General features: G+C 44.2%; 3 protein-coding genes across 8 annotated transcripts in view; 1 reads left to right on the top strand and 2 right to left on the bottom strand.

The window, feature by feature from the left end:
- MRPS11 (mitochondrial ribosomal protein S11) overlaps window positions 1-4,957 on the bottom strand; it is a 23,273-nt gene extending 18,316 nt beyond the window's left edge. For 2 of the 3 annotated variants that reach the window (XM_068127731.2, XM_068127732.2), the window contains exons 1-2: window positions 4,689-4,957; window positions 1,718-1,828 (exon numbers count right to left, since the gene is read on the bottom strand). In XM_068127731.2, the coding sequence (XP_067983832.2) occupies window positions 1,718-1,828; window positions 4,689-4,777 (200 nt within the window). In that variant the 5' untranslated portion in view covers window positions 4,778-4,957. The remainder of the gene's footprint in view (window positions 1-1,717; window positions 1,829-4,688) is intronic. The other variant, XM_068127733.2, reaches the window with a different exon arrangement.
- Window positions 4,958-5,306: 349 nt separating this feature from the next.
- MRPL46 (mitochondrial ribosomal protein L46) lies at window positions 5,307-9,371 on the top strand. Its single transcript, XM_078785186.1, has 3 exons — window positions 5,307-5,787; window positions 8,064-8,243; window positions 8,392-9,371. Exons 1-3 carry the CDS (start codon window positions 5,409-5,411, stop codon window positions 8,637-8,639), a joined length of 807 nt encoding a protein of 268 aa, XP_078641312.1. The 5' UTR covers window positions 5,307-5,408; the 3' UTR covers window positions 8,640-9,371.
- On the bottom strand, window positions 8,940-23,061 carry LOC137434570 (uncharacterized). Of its 4 annotated transcripts, XM_078785670.1 has the most exons (7): window positions 22,802-22,912; window positions 22,518-22,614; window positions 22,302-22,402; window positions 19,215-19,320; window positions 17,870-19,074; window positions 13,546-13,674; window positions 8,940-13,343 (listed from the first exon to the last, which is right to left on the bottom strand). In XM_078785670.1, exons 2-7 carry the CDS (start codon window positions 22,565-22,567, stop codon window positions 13,249-13,251), a joined length of 1,686 nt encoding a protein of 561 aa, XP_078641796.1. In that variant the 5' UTR covers window positions 22,568-22,614; window positions 22,802-22,912; the 3' UTR covers window positions 8,940-13,248. The 4 variants fall into 4 exon arrangements, with proteins under 4 accessions (XP_078641796.1, XP_067983827.2, XP_078641797.1 ...); XM_068127726.2 differs by having other exon boundaries at window positions 22,518-23,061; XM_078785671.1 differs by lacking the exon at window positions 13,546-13,674.
- Window positions 23,062-23,480: the final 419 nt, after the last annotated feature.

Genomic DNA, 23,480 nt, shown 5'->3' with positions numbered 1-23,480 from the left:
AATCACAATCTCTCTCTCTCTTTAGAAATAAAGAGTTTATTAGGCACACTGAACGAGACAGACGGAATCCCTGAGCACGAGACAATACGTTATCATTGAATCTATAATAATAAATGTCAGTGTGTGTATGTGTGTGTGTGTGTGTGTGTCAGTCAGTGTCTCCCCCATAACTCCAACACCATGCAATCTAGCGGCCTGAAACTTTGTATGAATACCAAGGGAACTCCAAGTGAGTGCATGGAAGAAAACTGGGTATTTGGGTAAATTTTAACACCCCTTTTTGAAGATAATTAACGGGTGCTCGTCATCAGGACATCTTTGGTCACCCTGCTCTCCCTCGCAGGGGCCTTAATTCACCCAACCTTGCCTTGGAACAGGCCGCACAGGCCTGTGTTTAAAGACTAAACAACGCATCTTCTATCATTAAATGAAGGTACCGTTTTGAGGAATCAAAGGTACATTTTGATTACAACTCATGCAGAGGAAACGAGTTCATGCATGCGTGCTTTCTTTGCAGTGATCGCAGCAGAGGTACGTTCTAATATGCACCGCCCAATTAAGGTACGTTCTCATAATTCAGATGGAAGTTTGACTGGCTTCTTCAAGGCTTATAAACAAACTTATGGACACGTAATTCACATATTATGTGAAGTAAATAAACATCAGCGGCACCGGAAATTGGCTTGGTAGAGCGAAATACCTGCTTATACCTAATTAATTCGTTGGGAGCTTGGGAAATTACCAAGAGATTTTTTTTCCCTTCCTCTTTTATAAGTTATGTACAAACTTAAAACATGTGCACACGTACTTTAAAATGTACATGTACACTTTCGTACACACGACATAAACTCTGAAATTATAGACATTTTATAAACGCGATGAAAATTGAACAAGGTACGTTTTCGTCACAAGAAAAATAGTTTAATATTTGACGTCTTTAATTTAAATAAAACTGTCGTTTTGTTGGCATTTTGTATGTATAATGTATGCTGTCGAGATGTCCAGTGTTGTATTTAGTTACCAAGCAGCTTGCTTGCCAAGCCATCCGTTCCTTATCAACAGTTTTGATTTGAGTGCTTAATCCACTTGGTGATTGCCCATGACCCCGCTAGTCCCTCCTTTTCCCAAAAGGTGGACATCAAGCCATGTCCTGCCAGCCGAGTGGCCAGGATGCGGGCGATGGCAGCAGCAGGCCACCGATCAAGGCTGTGTGCATGCATGAACCTCACAAGCAACCCCCAACCTTCTTCACCAGCTTCGAAGTGACAACACACGGCCTGTTCTGGCCCACGGTGTTCTTTCTGATCCAATGTCGACCACATTTACCTGGCCTCACTTGGTTCCAGAAATGAGGGAACATGAAAACACAATGCCGTCCTTTCTGTCCACTATTTTGGACAGTGTTGTCACCCTGGCAATGCAACGATGGACAACTTGTCCTTATCCCCATACACTCTATACACGTCAAAACATCCTAGAAAAAAACTACACAAACACAAATGGTGTTAAGGCTAAATACCCCTTTATTCCATAAGCCTGAAACGATTGTATGTCATTGTTAAGTGGGCTTAAAGAAAGAACAAAATGTAAAAAAGAAAGACAAAGACAGTGTTTGTTCTATCAGTTAAAGTCAAATGAAAAAACTAAGTTGAGTTTAATTTTTTTAAATGATGTAAACTTTATAAACAGCTTCAGTGCAACACAAAGCACCACAAACCTGCTGTCGGAGCGTATCACTTCCACATCGTCGCTTTGGCTTTTGTTGCCCGTCACTTCGGCAGCATCGTGCAGTGATGAGCTCCTGAACAGCCGTCGGAAGGCGACAGGCCTGCCAACACAGCAGTACAAGCTCACACATTGATGAGACATTGTCAACACAAGGTTATTATGGGAAAGCAATCCTTTAGGGAAGACTAACCTACCTGCTAATACTAACCTAGGAACGTTGAATATCCCACAGAATATTTTTCAAACAGTAAGCCCCTTAGTTTGTACCAAAGCCAAGGGGTACGGGAAAAAACAGCATATTGGTAACCATTGGCAACAGACAAATAATCCCAAAACTGGTTGCAGCATTTGAGTGCTGGATTTGTCGGTCTATGTTAGACTTCTCATCTTTTCAAGACTCACTTAAAGATGGTGATTTTTTATTACAACCTGATGATTTTTCTTGAAAATGTGTCATGTTCAGTAGATACGTCACCTTTCTTGTTTGTTGATGTTATTTTATTGGTCGTTAGGGTGTATCCGCGTCCTTGCTCATTAATTTAATCACTTAGTGGATCCAGAGCAAGGCAAGAGAGGAAGTGGGAAAGGCTGTCTCCTTGGAAGATCATGGGTCACACCTTTACTCTTGGTATTTCAATCTTTCCTTCTGAGTGCTGCAGGATTAGTGTGGTATTCCACAGATTCCATAGATCGATGGCTTTCTCAATCAGCTTGATTATTTGGGGATTTATCTGGTACATTTGCATGCACTTTATCATCCGTGAATGTGGGACACTGTCAAAAACCTAGCGGGGAAAATGGCCTTAAAAACGATCATTCATTCATTCATTCATGCTGTGGACATTTTGTTTCTTCTCTTACTGCAATTTTCGAGTATGGCTCTGCTTAGTCGTAAGTGGTCTATTGTTCCGTAACATCCTCTCGCATCCCTTGTGAATACGTGTGTATGTGTGTGTGCTCATGCAAGTTGCTGTTGTCAGCTGCTATCTCCACATGTGGAAGCATACCGGACCTGGGAATGTCATAGGAGGAAATTCTCCTGGGGAGGAGGAGGGGGGGGGGGGGGATGGGGAGCGAGGGGGGGGTGGCGAGGGAGGGGGGGGGGGTGGCGAGGGAGGGGGGTGGATTAATGGGGAGGGAGGGGACAGTCACACAGATCCAAGAAGGGCATTTTTACCATGGTCTATGTCATGTTCAGGGTTAAAGTTAACTCCACAACAACATAACATGCAGTGACAAGCATAACATAACATGCATAACATGACCGAACAACATAACATGCAGTTACGCACCTCATGTGAGAGGTATTTATGGGCGAGAGGTCATTTTTACATATAAATAACCAAATTTGGGGGGGGGGGGGGGGGTTGGGAGGGAAAATCATCCCCTAGAGTTCAGTTCAAATTGAAGAGAGTAACATTCACCCAAAAATACAATATTGAGTCTATTTTGCTATCGTTTCAAATAATACTTGATTATAAAAGCAAAAGGGATAACCTGCAGTGTATCCTAATAAAGATGGGAATTTAAAGTGAAATGGAATGAGTCACCTTCAAACGAACAAATAATTTCAGGCACGTGAGGAGTTTAGACCCAACGTGAGGAGTTTAGACCCAACGTGAGGAGTTTAGATCCAACGTCAGGATTTACATTCAACGTGAGGAGTTTAGACACAACGTGAGGATTTTATTTTTAGACCAAACGCGAGGATTTTAGATCAAACGTGAGGATTTTAAACCCAACATGAGGAGTTTAGACCAAACGTGAGGATTTTAGACCAAACGTGGGGATTTTAAACCCAACGTGAGGATTTTAGACCCAACGTGAGGAGTTTAGATCCAACGTGAGGATTTTAAACCCAACATGAGGAGTTTAGACCAAACGTGAGGATTTTAGACCAAACGTGGGGATTTTAAACCCAACATGAGGAGTTTAGACCAAACGTGAGGATTTTAGACCAAACGTGAGGATTTTAAACCCAACATGAGGAGTTTAGACCAAACGTGAGGATTTTAGACCAAACGTGGGGATTTTAAACCCAACGTGAGGATTTTAGACCCAACGTGAGGAGTTTAGATCTAACGTCAGGATTTACATCCAACGTGAGGAGTTTAGACACAACATGAGGATTTTATTTTGACCAAACGCGAGGATTTTAGATCAAACGTGAGGATTTTAAACCCAACGTGAGGAGTTTTGACCAAACGTGAGGATTTTAGACCAAACGTGGGGATTTTAAACCCAACGTGAGGATTTTAGACCCAACGTGAGGAGTTTAGATCCAACGTCAGGATTTACATCCAACGTGAGGAGTTTAGACACAACGTGAGGATTTTATTTTTAGACCAAACATGAGGATTTTAGATCAAACGTGAGGATTTTAAACCCAACGTGAGGAGTTTAGACCAAACGCGAGGATTTTAGACCAAACGTGAGGAGTTTCAACCCAACGTGAGGAGTTTAGACACAACGTGAGGAGTTTAGACCAAATATGAGGATTTTAAACCCAACGTGAGGATTTTAGACCCAACGTGAGGAGTTTAGACCCAACGTGAAGAGTTTAGACCCAACGTGAGGAGTTTAGATCCAACGTCAGGATTTACATCCAACGTGAGGAGTTTAGACACAACGTGAGGATTTTATTTTTAGACCAAACGCGAGGATTTTAGATCAAACGTGAGGATTTTAAACCCAACGTGAGGATTTTAAACCCAACGTGAGGAGTTTAGACCAAACGTGAGGATTTTAGACCAAACGTGAGGAGTTTAAACCAAACGTGAGGATTTTAAACCCAACGTGAGGATTTTAGAACCAACGTGAGGAGTTTAGACCCAACGTGAGGAGTTTAGACCCAACGTGAGGAGTTTAGACCCAACGTGAGGAGTTTAGACCCAACGTGAGGAGTTTAGACCCAACGTGAGGAGTTTAGACCTAACGTGAGGAGTTTAGACCCAACGTACCCCTCACAGGTCGAGGACTTGCCCACACTCGTGCTGAGGATGTGCCTGGTCCAACTCCAAGATGTCAATCTGTTTCTCAAAACAAACATGCTGTACCGTCTCACTGAAACGTTTATAAAACCACGCACGGCACACTTTAACCACCGTGGCGTATAATACACCACAGGTAACAAATCGTACAAAAAACCTTATCATTCACACCAACATCGCAGGAGAGACACGGACGAGAATGACGTCATGACGTGTTCAACATTGACCGCCCAAAAGTCAATTACGATGCTAAACTACATAGTAACGTGTTAGAAATTATTAACATTTTAATAGCCATTCAGTCATAATATAACATACACCACTTATTTACACGTAAAAATAATACTTTGTATAAAATATATCAGAACAACTAGCATGACGAAATGTTATACACCGCCCAGAAGTCCATCGTAAATTTATGATTGAGGGCAACACCTTTTGACTGACAAAAGCGATATATCACACGTGTTTTGTGTTGGTTCGACTGATGCCAATTGTGTATCCATGATAAGTTGATAACCTACTGCGTTACCGAGTTATGTGGAGGGGAAGGTGGAGTTGAACCATGAGCACCGAAGAGTCTGAAAAACGGTTTTAAAATTACAGAACGGATCAAATGATATAAAACTGCAGGAACTTGTGTTTATGCCTAAGCGTTGAAGTGCGTGGCGTATATAGAGTCTTGCGGCTATGAAAACGCCATTTTCAGAAAAGAAGAAGAAGAACAGTGTAATCCCGTCCCGGTGTATTATGGTATATTCCAATATGGCTGCCCCCATGCGGTCTCTGGCTTCTGTCATTCGATCAAATGGAATTCGGAAAACGGCGAAACCTCTCTGCCTCTGTCCAATTGCAGGCCGTCCGTTCGCGACAAAGGTCGAGGCCATGACCGACGTGGAGCGTCCGGCGGCGCCATGGCGGTTGTTCGCGGCCACTTGTGTGGAACGGTTTCCTGTGGTGACCCAAGAGCGCTCTGACATTGAGGAACAGTACTGGCGTTTCGTACAACAGCTGGAGCTACAGCAAAGCGCCTTGTCTGACCACGAGGTCCGCCTGACCATGGAAGCGGGTGTGTGTGTGTGTGTGTGTGTGTGTGTGTGTGTGTGTGTGTGTGTGTGTGTGTGTGTGTGTGTGTGTGTGTGTGTGTGTGATCGGTGGCTAGGCTTTAATATAGACCAGAAATCTACCAGGTCTCAAAGTAACCTCCTCTGAAGGTCAATGTGTGTATTGTAATTGTATAACATGTGTGTATATAATGTACAGTACATGTCATGTATAACGTGTATAAATCGCAATTATGCATGTGTACGTGTAAATTGTTGTGTGCGTGCGCATGTCCACGTGCGCATGTCTGCAAACCCCATCAAGCCACGGGTGCTTCCCCGTACCCCCACAAAGCGTCCCACAAAGCTGTGTTATTCAACGTGTTACTGTATCTCACGGAGCACGGTTACCTGCACGCAGAACATGGCATAAAGGGAGTCGCCAAATCTCCTGTTTTCGCTCTCAGCATCACGAGGTCTGAGAAACCCAGCAAGCCGCAGGGCCAGGCCATGTCCCAGACAATCCACACGACTTCAGGCTCTACGTGTGCGGCCTTCTGCCTCAAAGCTGCTGTGCATCCAGAAGCCGCCGCATCTGCGCATTTGATTACACCTCGGGCCCACTTCAACGCATGAAACACTGCTGGAGGAGGTCATGTGCGTGGCCTTCTGCTTCACCAAAGCTGCTGTGCACCTAGAAGCCATCACATATGCAAACACACACACACACACAACCATTACAACAACTATTGGGGATGCCTCTTTGTGGTGGTTGTACCACCCAACGCAAGTTGGGGGCCAAATCTTCCCCATTCTTCCCTGCTGCTCGGATTCCACAGGGCAGCATGGTCACAGTCAGAGTGCTGATCGGTCCCTATGGACCGGCCCTTTCCCTCTTGTCTGTCTCTCTTTCTAACTCTGTCGTGGCCCTGACTGTGGGGAGATCCATCCTGGATGGAGGTAGGGGCACACCATCCTGGATGTGGTGAGATATATAGGTCACTCCTGCGAGATTGATCGGCTATCTCTGTGCCGCAGGGTTCTTCGAGAGAACTGTCCAGGGCTATAAAACTACAACAACAACAACAACCATTACAACACACACTGACTTTGAGATGTGGTAGATCTCTGGTCTAACTCTTGAAGCCTACCCACATGTGGAGGTAGCCATCAATAACAGCAACTACACACACAAACACACTTTTAGGGACAACCATTATTCAAAGAAGGATGTAGTAATGGTTTCACATGATCATTTCTTGTAATCATCCCTTCCTTGTTTGCATACTTTTTGAAATAACATCCCTGCATCCCTTTGCATTAGAAAAAGTTTTTATTACTTGTAGAAATACATCTGTGTTGGTTGTTGCTGTCGCCAACGTCCTAATAATATTCCACCATTAACCATGCTGATTGGCACTCGGTCTGATTGGCACTCTGGCAAATGTGTCTAGCGGCCCAATCCCAATCAGGCTGCTCAACAGTTGTAATCCCGCCCACCCATCTGATCCCTTCCGCGCCCACCCCTGTGATCCCTTCCGCCCACCCCTGTGATCCCTTCCGCCCACCCGTCTGATCCCTTCCGGCCACCCGTCTGATCCTTCCGGCCACCCGTCTGATCCCTTCCGGCCACCCGTCTGATCCCTTCCGGCCACCCGTCTGATCCCTTCCGCCCACCCGTCTGATCCCTTCCGCCCACCCGTCTGATCCCTTCCGCCCACCCCTGTGATCCCTTCCGCCCACCCCTGTGATCCCTTCCGCCCACCCGTCTGATCCCTTCCGCCCACCCGTCTGATCCCTTCCGCCCACCCGTCTGATCCCTTCCGGCCACCCGCCTGATTCCCTTCCGGCCACCCCTGTGATCCCTTCCGGCCACCCGTCTGATCCCTTCCGGCCACCCGTCTGATCCCTTCCGGCCACCCGTCTGATCCCTTCCGGCCACCCGTCTGATCACTTCCTATTTACAAAGGAATGCAGTTTGGCGTAATTTTCTGGGAATCTTCAAGTTATTGTCCCACGTCGCACCGCGGAGCGAAAGGGGGACTATGGTTTTCACGTGCGTGCGTGCGTAAGCGAAGGACCGAATTCTAATTTGGTGTGTGGGTGCAACCCACGTCAAAATCCAAGATGGCCGCCTCGCGTCTTCCGTGTTGTCAACTCGCATCACTTCACCGACGGGGGACCTAGGCGTAACGCTCGTTTTGATTTAATTGTGCTTTTCACACATGCAGAAACATTGTATTTATTTTAATATACAACGTCATGTCTGACTTCTACATGTTTTTTTAAAATTGGTATTCAGAAGCAGATGAGCTGGGTGACCGTTCGACACACCAACGCCGCCTCACAGACAAGCTCGTATTGTTGTTTCGCCAACAAGTGGCTGCAGACGCCCCTGTCACCTGGTGCTTACCGCAGGCCGAATGGATGCCAGGCGAGAGTCTGCGACAAACTGCCGAGCGGGCCCTCATCACTGCTGCAGGTTGAATTGTCCCTATAGTTGTCTGGAGCTCCACCTATGCTCGAGTAAAATAAACCGGCTCGGCCAACCTCACAACTGCTTTTTGCATTATCACCTGTTCTGAAGTAACGAATTCCCGTCTCCCCTCCTTATTCGTTGTTTTTCGCAGGTGACGATTTGAATGCAAAGTTTCTTGGCAACGCTCCTGCTGGATTTTACAAGTACAAATTTCCATCGAATGTCCGTACAGAGAACAGTGTCGGAGGAAAAATCTTCTTCTTCAAAGCGTTCTTACAAGGGGGCGATGTTCGTGCAACGAAGAATGGCAGTTATGTTTGGGTCACGAAAGGTGAAATGCAGGAGTACCTGAAGCCAAATTATCTGAAAGAGATTAACAAATTCATCTTTGATCTTTAATTGTCAAGGCCTGTCTATTACAAACTTTGTGCATAAACTAGTTTGATAGTAAAACCGACCTTTGCCTCGGAACATTTTGGTTGTTCTCTGCCACAAAGGAAGGACGGACAAAGTTTAAAACCCCTTCATTAATACCAAAGATGTAAGCTTGAGGTACTAACAAAAAGGTGACTTGTGGATATGGTGGTGTTAATATGATAACTGAGAAAGATCGGATATCATGGGCAACGAGATGTTTTTCTCTCAGGTTGACGTCAGATCGTCGTTTTGTCTGTTTCTCATCACATCGTGCAAGTCGTGTGTAGCTTAAATAATTTATTCACATCATCTTGTACTCCTCGTCCAATAAGATCAACACAAAGCATGCAGAACGTAAAGTGAAGTGAAGCGGAGTACAAAATCCAGGTTTGTACATGACCTTATGTACCGACACACCTTGTCCAAAGTAACCGCAGGCTCTCCTCCACCTGCCTGCAAAAGTACAAGCTCAATATTGGGGATGAGTACCACAGATCAATACAATGCAATAGAATAATTTACACGTGTCATGTGATGATAAGTTTCCATGAGCCTCGATCTGTGTATGGAACTTCAAGGGTAAGATCAACATAATCCACAAGTTTACGATGTCGGCTAGGCCTTAGGTGCTCGAGCTGCTCTGCTGTAGCCAAGCTTTTGATTATTGCATCAAATAAATGTGACAAAAACAACAAAAATAAAAGATGAATCCAATCATGTGGAAATTGGTAATGTTTTCACCATCCATGGAATAAATTATTAATGAAACACGACGCAGGCCTGTCGGTTTCGCTTGATGATGCTAAACCAGGATTCCATTTGGGCGGAACGTCACGACACCGCCGGCCTGCTTCCCGCTTATCGACTTGGGTTTGGTACTTTTGTTGCGAGGGACTCATCTGAAGGCAAGGCCTTGAAACAAAGAAATCTATATATATATATAAATGGATACAATACATTCAAGTGCAGTTTCTAAATGTTTAACATTTCAGGTTCCCCCTCTTGCCCCAAAATATACCCTAAATGATCCTGGACATCAAATTCAAACTTTTGGAGCAACAGCGAGTTTCTAGATAAAAATTAAAGTGGGACTTGGCAAAATAAAACGTCACATTAAACACCGAGCAAAGAAAAAGTGTCACATGACAGACAAGTCGGCATGTTATTCCTCCGCTCGGCAGAATTCGATTTTTTAAACCCCTTTTTCAGTAAATTTGACAGGTAAAACGATGGGAGGGGGCGAGGGTCATCACTGGAGGGCCAGACACTTATTTAACGAGTATACATCGTTTCATAATGTCAAACGATAATCAAAACATTTAAACTGTGTCGTTAAACACAAACTCTACAGGCCAAAATATAGAAAGTAAGTACCGTTCAAGCATGGTCAAAACAATCATGATAAGAGACAAAGCTGCAGGCTGGACGAAGAAGCTCACCTCCTCCAGGTGTGAAAGCACCCACATGGATACTGGGGAAGAGCAAACTGTTTCTGGCACATTTGATGGGACTGGATCAAACCCGCAAGGAAATGCAGTCTCTAAGGCCACCAGAACTACAGAGATACGACCCAGCCAATGATCGATCAACATCAGAGGTTGAAAGGACATCAAGTGAACACCTGATTCAGGTATCGCTCACACTTCTGCAGCAGATTTTTTTAAATGTGGAAGAAGTTGTATGGGAAGTTGCAGGAACTGGTCGAATACGTGCCAAAAGGAGATGTTTTAATTATTATGGGAGCCTAGAATGCAAATGTTGGAGAAGCAGGAGCACCAGGTATTTCAGGAAAGCACGGATTTGGTATCCAAAATGAGCTAGGGGAGCGAATGCTGAAGTTCGGTCTGGAGAATAAGCTCGTAATTACAAACACGTGGTTCGTACAACCCAAGCATAGACTGCACACATGGACTTCACCTAATGGGCGACATATAAATCACATTGACTACATTCTAATCAATAGAACATGGAGATGCCAGGTGTAGACTGTGGGACAGATCATGATCTCTGAACTCCTTGTGGAAAAACGAGTCAAATTGAGAAAGGTAAAGGTAAATAAAAACTGATCAGAAAAAAACCTAACGAATATATGCAATAAAGGTAAAAAAACCAAAAAAACTGCGGAGCCTTCGGCATGCCGTGCAACCCTTGCCAAGAAATGGCTTTGGCAGTTCCACAAATTTCGCTTGGAAACACCTGAACAAACTTCATCGATCTGAGTGATCCACAATCACCATTTACCGATTTTAAAAAATCCAATCCTGCCAAGCAGACTTATTTTACAGGTAAGAGCAAAAGTTCATTTAAGTGTAAAAATTGAGCACAGTTGAAAACAAACAAAAAAAAAATGAAAAATCGGTCAGAGACCGAGGACTTGCCGGAATTTACCTTTTTATCGGCCATTTAGGACAAATATGGCGGACAAATATGGCGGCCAAACCACGTGACCGATGACGTCATCATTAACATATTTTATTCCCCATGGAGAGTTCTTTACAATGAGCCACGTCTCAATTTTTTCTATTCAGCACTTTCGGAGATATGGAGGTGCAAATTTTTTCGGTTTTTCCAAGATGGCGGCCGAACCACGTGACCGATGACGTCATCATTAACATTTTATTCCCCATGGAGTTCTTTACAATGAGCCATGTCTACATTTTTTCTATTCAGCACTTTCGGAGATATGGAGGTGCTAAGTTTTTCGGTTTTTCCAAGATGGCGGCCAAACCACGTGACTGATGGCGTCATCAATTGGGCACAGTCCATTCCAGGGCAAGATAAATAAGTGTGCAACGTTTGGCGATTCTACGTGCAATGGTGTAGACGTAGTGCTGCAAACAGACAGACAGACACAGACAAACAGACAGACAAACAGACAAACGAACAGATCAACATACTTGCCGGAATCTTTTCTGGCAAGTAATGAAAAATCGGTCAGAGACCGAGGACTTGCTGGAATGTACTTTTTTTATCGGTCATTTAGGACAAATATGGCGGCCAAACCACGTGACCGATGACGTCATCATTAGCATTTTATTCCCCATGGAGAGTTCTTTACAATGAGCGTCTCAATTTTTTCTATTCAGCACTTTCGGAGATATGGAGGTGCTAAGTTTTTAGGTTTTTCCAAGATGGCGGCCGAACCATGTGACCGATGACATCATCATTAACATATTTTATTCCCCATGGAGTTCTTTACAATGAGCCATGTCTCAATTTTTTCTATTCAGCACTTTCGGAGATATAGAGGTGCAAAGTTTTTCGGTTTTTCCAAGATGGCGGCCGAACCACGTGACTGATGGCGTCATCAATTGGGCACAGTCTCTTCCAGGGCAAGACAAATACGTGTGCAACAGTGTAGACGTAGTGCTGCAAAGACAGACAGACAGACAAACGAACAGATCAACGTACTTGCCGGAATCTTTTCCGGCAAGTAAAAAACTAATCATCAGCACCACTCGTTCACGTGATGAGATGCTGCCACCACCATTCCCCGGCCTATGATTCACGGGTCGCACATACTATCCAAATTGCAAGACAAAACGGAACACTAGTCTATGTGAAGGCTGCTGTCTGTCTGTATTGGCAGACAAGATGGATTTTACCAAGTTAGTTTGCTTTACCATGTGTGGTGACATTTCAAGCATTAGTCCATCATCATAACAACAACTAGGACGGCACTAAGTAGAGAGCAAACCTCCGCCTGGTTGGCCATATCACTCAATGGTGAAGAATAATTTTTAAAATTCTACTAGCTGGATCCGGATCTTCACCAACATTGAATCGATTCTTCCTTGTCAGACACACGACCTGTCCAACAAGTTTCGTCCAAATCCATCTGTAACTTTGAGATATCCTGCTATGTATCGTTTTTAGCCGCATCTCCCAATGGTGAAGAATCACTTTACAAAATTAAATAATTTCCATACCCGAATCCATATTCAGATCTTCACCAAAATCGAATTGAATAGTCCCTGTCAGACACCCAACCTCTCCACCAAGTTTCGTCCAAATCCACCATACCGTTTTGAGATATCCTGCTATGTATCGCTTTTGGCCCTATCTCCCAAAGGTGAAGAATCACTGAGAAAATTAAATAATTCTCATATCCGAATCCATATTCAGATCTTCACCAAAATCGAATCGAATCGTCCTTCTCAGACACCCAACCGATCCACCAAGTTTCGTCCGAATCCATCCACAACTTTTTGAGATATTTTGTTCACAAACAGACAGAAAAACGGACAGACAGGGGTGAAAACAACCTCCATCCACCTTGGTGGCGGAGGTAAAAAGGTATTCAAGGGAGTCGCACATCATCTCATCAGTTGGACTTTTGTCCCCTCAGTTTCCAGTGGGCCCAATTCCACAGGGTTCCCATTTTTTTAAAAAGCCCTTCCATGTGACATGCATGTTCCGTTCTGTGGGAGTGAAATGGCACAACGGTTGAAAATATTGAGCGGAAAAGCGGATGCAAAATCAACCACACAACTGTTGTTACAACAAAATGGAGTTCTGCGCGGCCTGGCAGCGTTCAAGAATCCGCCTTTGCAGAGGTAGCAATTGATAAGAAGCTCACACTATCGCTGCCTCATTGTGTAGAATAATCGGTATTTTGTTGGTGGAAGGGTGGTGACAGAAAGTCTTTTGGTTGTGCTCCGTAGCTCAACACCCCTCTGGTGTAACCTGTGGAACATGACAAACGAGTCAAATCAAATAGGCCCATGGATGCAATCAACGTGAAATTTTACCTGCTCTTATTCTAACTTCAATAATGAAATTAAACCTTGAAAAACAGTCCAAAAGGCTAGGAAAATGTACAATTCCACTCAAACAAACACAACATTCAAATTGGTCAACGGAACGCTGTATCTGTGCAGAGGACCACCTTCCGCGAGCTTCAGATGTCGTGGCAGCTCCTCCCGTGGCATGCTGGGATAGTGCCCGTGTGGAAAGCTGGGTGGGTGGTCGGGTTGCTGCCAGACATGAGTTCCGCTATTCACCTGTCCTGTTTGCGCTTGGAGATAATTACAGAACAAGGACACTATGAGCAACACCTTAACATGTTGCAGGTATTCACACCGACGAAACAGAAATGGGCTGGATTAGGATCAAACCATCTCAGATACACCAATCCATTTAGGCCCGATCCAAATGTACATTATTGTAGTTACTTTCATTGCCAACAGATTACAGATTAGACAAAGTATCCCATATTCAGGAAGTTTTGGAACAGTCGTTTACTTGGAGCAATCCACACAAAAGTTGTTTTTCAGCAGAATGGACAGAGACAGAATCAGGGGCCACGGTGGCCCAAGGAAAGGAGAAGAGAGTTGGGACGGTGGCATGGCAGGGGCGTTTCTCTCGGAGTAGTTAATGCAGGAAACGATCTCACTGGGAAAGTAGTGGCAGCAAAGCAGTGGATAGTTTCACTACCTACAATCAATGGTGGCAGTGAGGTTTAAATAAATCAGAGCCCTCTCCCACCCACACAAGCCTCTGTTCAATTGGATACGCACAAGACTTATCGATAGTCAAACCAGCCTCGGTGATCCGATGGTTGGAGCATCCGCTCAGAGTCTGGGAGGTCTTCAGTTTGGTTCAGACCTGGGTTGGGTCAAACTAAAGACTAAAAACAGTGTGTGCTGTTTCCTTGCTTACACCTAACATTAAAAAAATAGAGCAAGGCCAAATCCAATCCCAATGTTTGGCATCCATAGGGATGAAGTAATTCATCTGCAATTGCCTCGTGAAGGCGGAGAAAACCAACACCCATTATAACGGCGATCGGTAGAGCGCACACCTCTAACAGGTGAACGGTTTACGTTTTGTATCCCACCAATAGGTCGGATATGGATTTGGACCTGAACCAAAATACAATCTGCTTGTTCTCGTCACCGAACCAAATTTACTCCGAATACGTCCGTCTGTTTTGAGATACCATGTTATGTGTACTTTGACCCCATCTCTCAATGGTGAAGAATCACTTAAAAACTTATCGCATCTGGATCGGAATCTTCACCAAAACGTAATCATTTCATCCTTGGCACGCACCCAACATGTCCACAATGTTTTGTTTGAATTCATCCATAGCATTTTGAGATATCATGCTCGCAGACAGACATACATGAAAACATGACGTCCGTCCACCTTAGTAATAGGAGGTAATAAATATGGCGTCAGCGGTACCCACAGTGACTCAGGAAGTGACGTCATGACTCCCCAGCTCAGTGGCCGTTTCTCTGAAGTCAAGCCATGTGTTGGTCTGCAGGTGTGCACAATTTGGATTGCAGCTCTAAGCCTTCGACCACCCAAGTAAAAAAATAATATAAACAGAATCAAGCTCCCGGAAATCCCACATTGAAGGGCCAAAAGGAGTGTTATCAGATAATCAGTGTTATCAGTGTGCATCATCAGTGTGTGCCATGTATCAGTGTGCACCAGTGTATCATCTGTTATCAGTGTGTGCCAGTGTATCTGTTATCATCAGTGTGCCAGTGTATCACCTGTTATCATCAGTGTGCGCCAGTGTATCACCAGTATTATCAGTGTGTATCACCAGTATTATCAGTGTGCATCATCAGTGTTATCAGTGTGCATAATCAGTGTTATCATCAGTGTGCGCCAGTGTATCATCTGTTATCAGTGTGCACCAGTGTATCATCTGTATCAGTGTGCGCCAGTGTATCATCTGTTATCAGTGTGCGCCAGTGTATCATCTGTTATCAGTGTGTGCCAGTGTATCATCTGTTATCAGTGTGCACCAGTGTATCATCTGTTATCAGTGTGCGCCAGTGTATCATCTGTTATCAGTGTGCGCCAGTGTATCATTAGTGTGCGCCAGTGTATCATTAGTGTTATCGGTGTGCATCATCAGTGTTATCTGTTATCAGTGTGCATCATCAGTGTTATCAGTGTGCATCATCAGTGTTACCAGTGTGCATCATCAGTGTTACCAGTGTGCATCATCAGTGTTACCAGTGTGCATCATCAGTGTTATCAGTGTGCATCATCAGTGTTATCAGTGTGCATCATCAGTGTTATCAGTGTGCGCCAGTGTATCAACTGTTACCGTCTGTGTGCCAGTGTATCATCTGTTATAATCAGTGTGCGCCAGTCTGTCATCAGTGTTATGAGTGTGTGTCATCAGTGGTATCAGTGTGCGCCAGTCTATCATCAGTGTTATGAGTGTGCATCATCAGTGTGCGCCAGTCTATCATCAGTGGTATGAGTGTGCATCATCAGTGTTATCATTATTGTGCGCCAGTGTATCATCAGTGTTATGAGTGTGCGTCATCAGTGTTATCATCATTGTGTGCCAGTGTATCATCAGTGTTATGAGTGTGCATCATCAGTATTATCATCATTGTGCACCAGTGTATCATCAGTGTGCATAATCAGTGTGTGCCATTGTTATCAGTGTGTGCCATTGTTATCAGAGTGTGTCAACAGTGTGTGCCATTGTTGTCAGTGTGCGTCATCAGTGTGTGCCATTGTTATCATTGTGTCTCATTGTTATCAGTGTGCGTCAACAGTGTGCCATTGTTATCAGTGTGCGTCATCAGTGTTATCATCAGTGTGTGCGAGCTCCATTACGAGCCTTGGACCATGTTTTTTTTTATGGCAGTTGTGAAGAGTTGAATACGATTTTAAATGACAATCTGGATGTTGGATCCCTCCTTATTGAAATGTACATCTTATGATATTGTTGCGGTTTTGAGAACCCCTCACTTTGTAAATAAATAATCACTTCTTGTAAATATTCCATCATTTAAAAGGTCAAAGGTCGCACCCATAGTTAGTCCATATGCAGGACACCATAGGACTGTCAGTTATTTCCTTAGTATGTGTTTCAGATAAGGCTGTGTTCCCAATAGTTGAATCTGCGTTGCATTAATTAAATAAGATAGGCCCCATTCCGTCCATTTTGCCAGTCTCTCTCCAAATTGTGTTACACGCATCTGCTCGCCCAGCAGCGTTCGCTGCCTCGCTCCAAACGCCATTACGCACGCGGTCAAGCTTGGAGAAGAAGGGGGCGGAGCGCCAAGAACGAGGCGTGGCCCTGTCAAGGGCGGAGCCGGTGAGCCCTTGCTATCCAACCAGGGCTGAGGTGAGCTCACTGGCGGGCGTGTCTCTATGAAGCGCGCATTGATTTCAAAGCGCGTTATATAAGCGCAAGCTGAGGACTGCTTTCAAAACTGCGCAGGGGACCGTTGCTATTGACAGAACTGTGCAGGGGACCGTTGCTGTTGAAAGAACTGCGCAGGGGACCGTTGCTATTGAAAGAACTGCGCAGGGGACCGTTGCTATTGAAGGAACTGCGCGGAGACGTCTGATTGTAACGTTATCCAGAGGACAGCACGGAGGCACGCTTGCTTCAACGAACTGCGCAGGGAACCATCGTTTGATACGAACTGACGTTTGATACGGACCTTGATTGATCGGGAGAGAGAGAGCGTTCGGCACGCTATACGTACGCAGCATTCGAGCCCCTCGCATATGTAAGTTCCGGTCGCGCGCCAACGACACGCGAAGCTGCCTGCCGTTCTTCGCCCGCGGACCCGGAGCCTACCTGCCTGGACCCATCTGCCTGGACCTTCCCCCCCCCTACCAGCTGCCATCCCGTGTGAATCTGTCTGTTTGTCCGGGGTTGTAAGTAAGACTGTATTGTTATGATTGCCCTGTGTCCTTTTGCTCTTCTTCTTCTTGTACATTCTTTCCCTTTCCTCTTCTCTTTGGTTTGTTAATAAATGTACCTTGTTCTTTCTTGGTTTTTCCCTAATCCGATCGCCTCCGTCTTTTCTTCCAATTGAGTACCTGTGGCACGATTTGGAAACCGCTCAGGATCGGGTTAGTCTTTGTTAATGGCTCGGGCCGCGGATTGCTAACCGCTCGGCAATTTCCATCTTATCCGTGGTTCGAGCGTGAGTTATTTCCCTGCTCGCGGTCGGGGTTGGTAATTAGGTATTTGGGACCCCAAATTGACCAATCACCCTACCCAAGACCGACCGGGAGGAGTGTCATCATTTCCAGGATTGGGGGACGGCCAGCTTAAAAGACAAGGGGATTAACCACCCCCCCCCCCCCTTGATAAGGGGAGCGCCGACCCCAGAATCCGCAACAATATATAGTCCACTTTACTTCTCACGGACTCGATTATCAAATAATTATATCAACAATTACAATAATCACACAAAAAATAAAATTCTCACCAGCATTGATAAGCCAATGGGCACCAGAATAGGGCATGCAGTGTGGGTAATTGAAGAGGTTTGCGTGTGGTCGAAACACAGGCTGGAAATGTGGTAGGGCGTATGTCCCACCAAAAGGAAACTGCACTCCAGCATGAGGTGCTGCAGCAACAATGCCACCGAGTCCTGCTCCTCCAGCAACTGTGAGTGCTCCGTGATTGGGTGAAGTGCCAAAACCGCTCGCGCCGAGCAAATTTAAAGAGCCGTACGTGTGAGGGTCTGCAGCGAGTGGTGGAGGTGACGGACGCCTTGGAGGAACAATGACACCGCTACTTGTGTATCGACTCACCAACTCCCTGTCACTCGCCTGTCCGACAGCTGGCCTGCCTTTAGAAACATCACCGGGATTGGTAGACAAGGCGAACTTGGAGAAGCCATCGGCCGAGGTCAAAATATGAGGGGATCTACACGAGTCCACACAAGATTTCCCGTTGAAAGACAAGGGCGGTAGCTGCTGGGACATGGTACCGGCACCACACATGGGCACCAATTGGGGTACAGGGCCTGGAGAGGAAAGTGATTGATGCAAAGACTGTTGAACATCCGAGGTCAGTAATGAGGCCGAAACTCTTTGAATAACTGTAGCTGATTTGGGGGAGACATCTGTAGATGTCGTCCTCCTTTTGACCGGCAAACTACTGTTCCAAATAACATCATCCCTCACTCTCGCAGGGATATCATTAGGTGCCACACATTGCTGTACAATTGTCGAGGTGATGTTAGGTTTAAGAGTCTCGTCACACGGACTCATCACTGAAAGCTGCTGTTCTTGCAAAGGGTGATGGACACCTGGAGAAGCCGAGGGCATGTGGTGAGGTCTTTGGATTAAGGGCTGTTGCAATGGTGTCCTTTGCAAGACCGAAACGGCAGCAAGCCGCTCCATTTCACCGCTTTGCAAAGGTGAAGATTTGCTGGGAAAAGAGATCATTGGGATTGGTACACGAGGGGGAGCAACGGGTCTCGGGGAAGGATAAGGTGCGTGCTTTTTGGGCAAGCTGGTAGTTTGCCCATGCTTGGGCCAGTGAGTAATTGGCAAATGCCCACTTTCGCCCAAAGAGTGCCGGAGTGGATGCAGAGCGGCCTTGAGCATGCTGTCTCTGAGGCAGAGGCGCATGTGGCGAACCATGCTGAGATGTGTGCCGAACCTCTCTAAACATGTCTCGCACCTGCAGAGAGTGCAGACATTCACGAAAATGGCCATTCTCACAAAGGAATGCAAAAATGACCAAAAACACAAAAAAAAACATTCAGGATTTCTGAAAAATCAAGGTCAAACACAACTCTGCAGCAATGACAAGCACCTTACTTGTAATAGTGGTTCGGCTTGTGGTGGATCCGCAGGTGTTTCACCAAAAACTGCATACTCTCCGTTACTTCATAACATCCATCCACTGAGCAGTTAAACACCTTCCCTGATGGCAAGCAAATTGGCTACAGGTTACACTTTTAATAAATGGTGCAAAAAAATCATATACCCGTATCTTGAATCGATCAAGATTTGATTGGCTAATGGGGTGGCCTAGAGGTACGCGCACACACACCTCAAAGACGTCTAGCCTGGGTTCAAATCTCGGCCCAGCTATAAACCTGGTCATCCTGGTGTTATCGCCTGTCCGGCATATAAACTGCCATCGGATGGACATTAAACTGGTCGTCGCGTCTACCAGCATTAGTTGGTGTACGTTAGAGATGCCACGGTGTCCTTCACAAAGAGTAAGAGAGCTATCTCCAGCACCCTGAACAAATTCCAAGTTCCTTCCGTCATATTCTATGTGGAATCCTGGACCCGCCCAGGATTGTAACCTTGCCCAATAAACTGCTTCAGCAGCCCCGACGCTCTGTGTGCATGAATCATGAATAAATGAAAGATTTGATCCTTCAATTCCAGATTAATTTCCAAGCGAGCTCGGGAACCAAAGGTTGGTACGCAAGTTTTAACTTTACAAACCAAAGATTGGTACGCAAGTTTTAACTTTACAAACCAAAGATTGGTACGCAAGTTTTAACTTTACAAACCAAAGACTGGTACGCAAGTTTTAACTTTACAAACCAAAGACTGGTACGCAAGTTTTAACTTTACAAACCAAAGACTGGTAAGCAAGTTTTAACTTTACAAACCAAAGACTGGCACGCAAGTTTTAACTTTACAAACCAAATACTGGTACGCAAGTTTTAACTTTACAAACCAAAGACTGGCACACAAGCTTTAACTTTACAAACCAAAGACTGGCACGCAAGTTTTAACTTTACAAACCAAAGACTGGCACGCAAGTTTTAACTTTACAAACCAAATACTGGTACGCAAGTTTTAACTTTACAAACCAAAGACTGGTACGCAAGTTTTAACTTTACAAACCAAAGACCGGTACGCAAGTTTTAACTTTACAAACTAAAGACTGGTACACAAGTTTTAACTTTACAAACCAAAGACTGGTACGCAAGTTTTAACTTTACAAACCAAATACTGGTATGCAAGTTTTAACTTTACAAACCAAAGACTGGTACCCAAGTTTTAACTTTACAAACCAAAGACTGGTACCCAAGTTTTAACTTTACAAACCAAAGACTGGTACGCAAGTTTTAACTTTACAAACCAAAGACTGGTACGCAAGTTTTAACTTTACAAACCAAAGACTGGTACCCAAGTTTTAACTTTACAAACCAAAGACTGGTACGCAAGTTTTAACTTCACAACCAAAGACTGGTACGCAAGTTTTAACTTTACAAACCAGACTGGTACGCAAGTTTTAACTTTACAAACCAAAGACTGGTACGCAAGTTTTAACTTTACAAACCAAAGACTGGTACGCAAGTTTTAACTTTACAAACCAAAGACTGGTACGCAAGTTTTAACTTTACAAACCAAAGACTGGTACGCACGTTTTAACTTTACAAACCAAAGACTGGTATGCAAGTTTTAACTTTACAAACCAAAGACTGGTACGCAAGTTTTAACTTTACAAACCAAAGACTGGTATGCAAGTTTTAACTTTACAAACCAAAGACTGGCACGTAAGTTTTAACTTTACAAACCAAATACTGGTACACAAGTTTTAACTTTACAAACCAAAGACTGGTATGCAAGTTTTAACTTTACAAACCAAATACTGGTACGCAAGTTTTAACTTTACAAACCAAAGACTGATACGCAAGTTTTAACTTTCCAAACCAAAGACTGGTATGCAAGTTTTAACTTTCCAAACCAAAGACTGGTATGCAAGTTTTAACTTTACAAACCAAAGACTGGTACACAAGTTTTAACTTTACAAACCAAATACTGGTACGCAAGTTTTAACTTTACAAATCAAAGACTGGTACGCAAGTTTTAACTTTACAAACCAAAGACTGGTACGCAAGTTTTAACTTTACAAACCAAAGACTGGTATGCAAGTTTTAACTTTACAAACCAAATACTGGTATGCAAGTTTTAACTTTACAAACCAAATACTGGTACACGAGTTTTAACTTTACAAACCAAAGACTGGTATGCAAGTTTTAACTTTACAAACCAAATACTGGTACGCAAGTTTTAACTTTACAAACCAAAGACTGGTACGCAAGTTTTAACTTTGCAAACCAAATACTGGTACGCAAGTTTTAACTTTACAAACCAAATACTGGTACACGAGTTTTAACTTTACAAACCAAAGACTGATACGCAAGTTTTAACTTTACAAATCAAAGACTGGTACGCAAGTTTTAACTTTACAAACCAAAGACTGGTATGCAAGTTTTAACTTTACAAACCAAATACTGGTACACAAGTTTTAACTTTACAAACCAAATACTGGTACACGAGTTTTAACTTTACAAACCAAAGACTGGTATGCAAGTTTTAACTTTACAAACCAAATACTGGTATGCAAGTTTTAACTTTACAAACCAAATACTGGTATGCAAGTTTTAACTTTACAAACCAAATACTGGTACACGAGTTTTAACTTTACAAACCAAAGACCGGTACGCAAGTTTTAACTTTACAAACCAAAGGTTGGTACGCAAGTTTTAACTTTACAAACCAAAGCTTGGTATGCAAGTTTTAACTTTACAAACCAAAGACTGGTACGCAAGTTTTAACTTTACAAACCAAAGACTGGTACGCAAGTTTTAACTTTACAAGCCAAAGACTGGCACGCAAGTTTTAACTTTACAAACCAAAGACTGGCACGCAAGTTTTAACTTTACAAACCAAATACTGGTACACGAGTTTTAACTTTACAAACCAAATATTGGTACACAAGTTTTAACTTTACAAACCAAAGACTGGTACGCAAGTTTTAACTTTACAAACCAAATATTGGTACGCAAGTTTTAACTTTACAAACCAAAGACTGGTACGCAAGTTTTAACTTTACAAACCAAAGACTTGGGCACAGGTGCTCGGGATACCAACCTGGCTTGGACTGCGTCCCCGTTGCCTTGTAGTTGTTGTTCCCTCCCGGTGACTGGGATTTTCCCCCGAACCCCGTTTTGCCCTCATTACAAACCGGGGCACTGCATCCAATCACAGGGGGGCACACAGGTCATTCGTGTCACACCTGACGGTGCCGAGACTCTTGTAAAGGTGACAGGTAATAGGGTTTAAATAAGAAACGAGGTGTAAACTCACTGGCTGAAAGGCTGCTGGAAAAGTGGTACAGCCATGATAGATTGGTGCATGGTTATTCACCGACGGTACGTGGTGCACCTCATCGTGCACCACACATCTGCGACATCCAAGGAATCACCACAGGCAAGACCGACGGAGTCAGACGCAAAATGATCCGGAAGATGTCAGTGGTGTTCGTAAAATGCAACTCAACGTGAACCACAAACAAATGTCAACAATAACATGTGGAGGCCATGAAAATCACCGAACCAGAGTAGGGGAATCCGAGCAAGAGGTGCACTTACCCCCAAACCACCAAAAGTACACTAATGGGGCTTAGGCCTCACTTTCTTTAATCACCCCAAAGATCCAGGCCGAACCGGATTTCCTGTAATGTTAAACAATATTTAAATGACGCGAGTGAGAGAATCTACACAAATAAATACCTGATTTTAATACACGTCAAAATAATAACTACAATCGTCATATTGAAAGAGAAATGAGAAGAAAAATAACGTCAAATAAATTATCGCGATGTATCAGTTCACGTATAGTCGCACTTATCGCGAGATTTCACGAAGTTTAGTGCCTTCGTCGTGCTTATTGCCAGAATATCGCGATACTTCAACAAATCGCTGCGCGTCAGCCGTCAGATGGTTTACGTGGACCCGTGATGGGAAATTTAAACGTCCACGATCAGCTGGACTTTGTAACATCCGTCCACGTTTCTTCTCTCTCTCCAACGCAACATCGTATATTTTCTTTCTTTCCTATTATAATTTTTTAAAATCATTTAATTATTTGAGCCCATCTATTTATTACGTACGCCAATATCGCAGACTTACCGACGTCACGACAACCCCCGCGTGCGAAAGGAATCTTCTTCCTCTCGTTCGCTGTGGGTTGCACCTGTGAATTTACAGCACAAACCTAAATTGTTGTCGTGTTGTAGTCCGAATGGTGATCAGTATCGACTGGACTGGT

This window comes from Myxine glutinosa, chromosome 10 (genome assembly GCF_964187855.1).
Source record: "Myxine glutinosa chromosome 10, kmMyxGlut1.1, whole genome shotgun sequence".
Taxonomy (NCBI): Eukaryota; Metazoa; Chordata; class Myxini; order Myxiniformes; family Myxinidae; genus Myxine; species Myxine glutinosa.
The sequence above is the reverse complement of the archived record's forward strand: the minus strand, read 5'-3'. Positions and strand labels throughout refer to the sequence as shown.

What these genes read in the sequence shown, in the direction of transcription:
- MRPL46 (XM_078785186.1), top strand. Translation starts at nt 5,409, where the DNA reads ATGAAAACGCCATTTTCAGAAAAGAAGAAGAAGAACAGTGTAATCCCG. An exon ending in CCGCCTGACCATGGAAGCGG is followed by an intron (nt 5,788 to 8,063) that starts GTGTGTGTGTGT and finishes ATTGGTATTCAG; the next exon opens with AAGCAGATGAGCTGGGTGAC. An exon ending in GGCCCTCATCACTGCTGCAG is followed by an intron (nt 8,244 to 8,391) that starts GTTGAATTGTCC and finishes TGTTTTTCGCAG; the next exon opens with GTGACGATTTGAATGCAAAG.
- LOC137434570 (XM_068127726.2), bottom strand. Translation starts at nt 22,567, where the DNA reads ATGCACCAATCTATCATGGCTGTACCACTTTTCCAGCAGCCTTTCAGC. An exon ending in TTCCAGCAGCCTTTCAGCCA is followed by an intron (nt 22,403 to 22,517) that starts GTGAGTTTACAC and finishes GATTGGATGCAG; the next exon opens with TGCCCCGGTTTGTAATGAGG. An exon ending in CCATTGGCTTATCAATGCTG is followed by an intron (nt 13,675 to 17,869) that starts GTGAGAATTTTA and finishes ATTATCTCCAAG; the next exon opens with CGCAAACAGGACAGGTGAAT.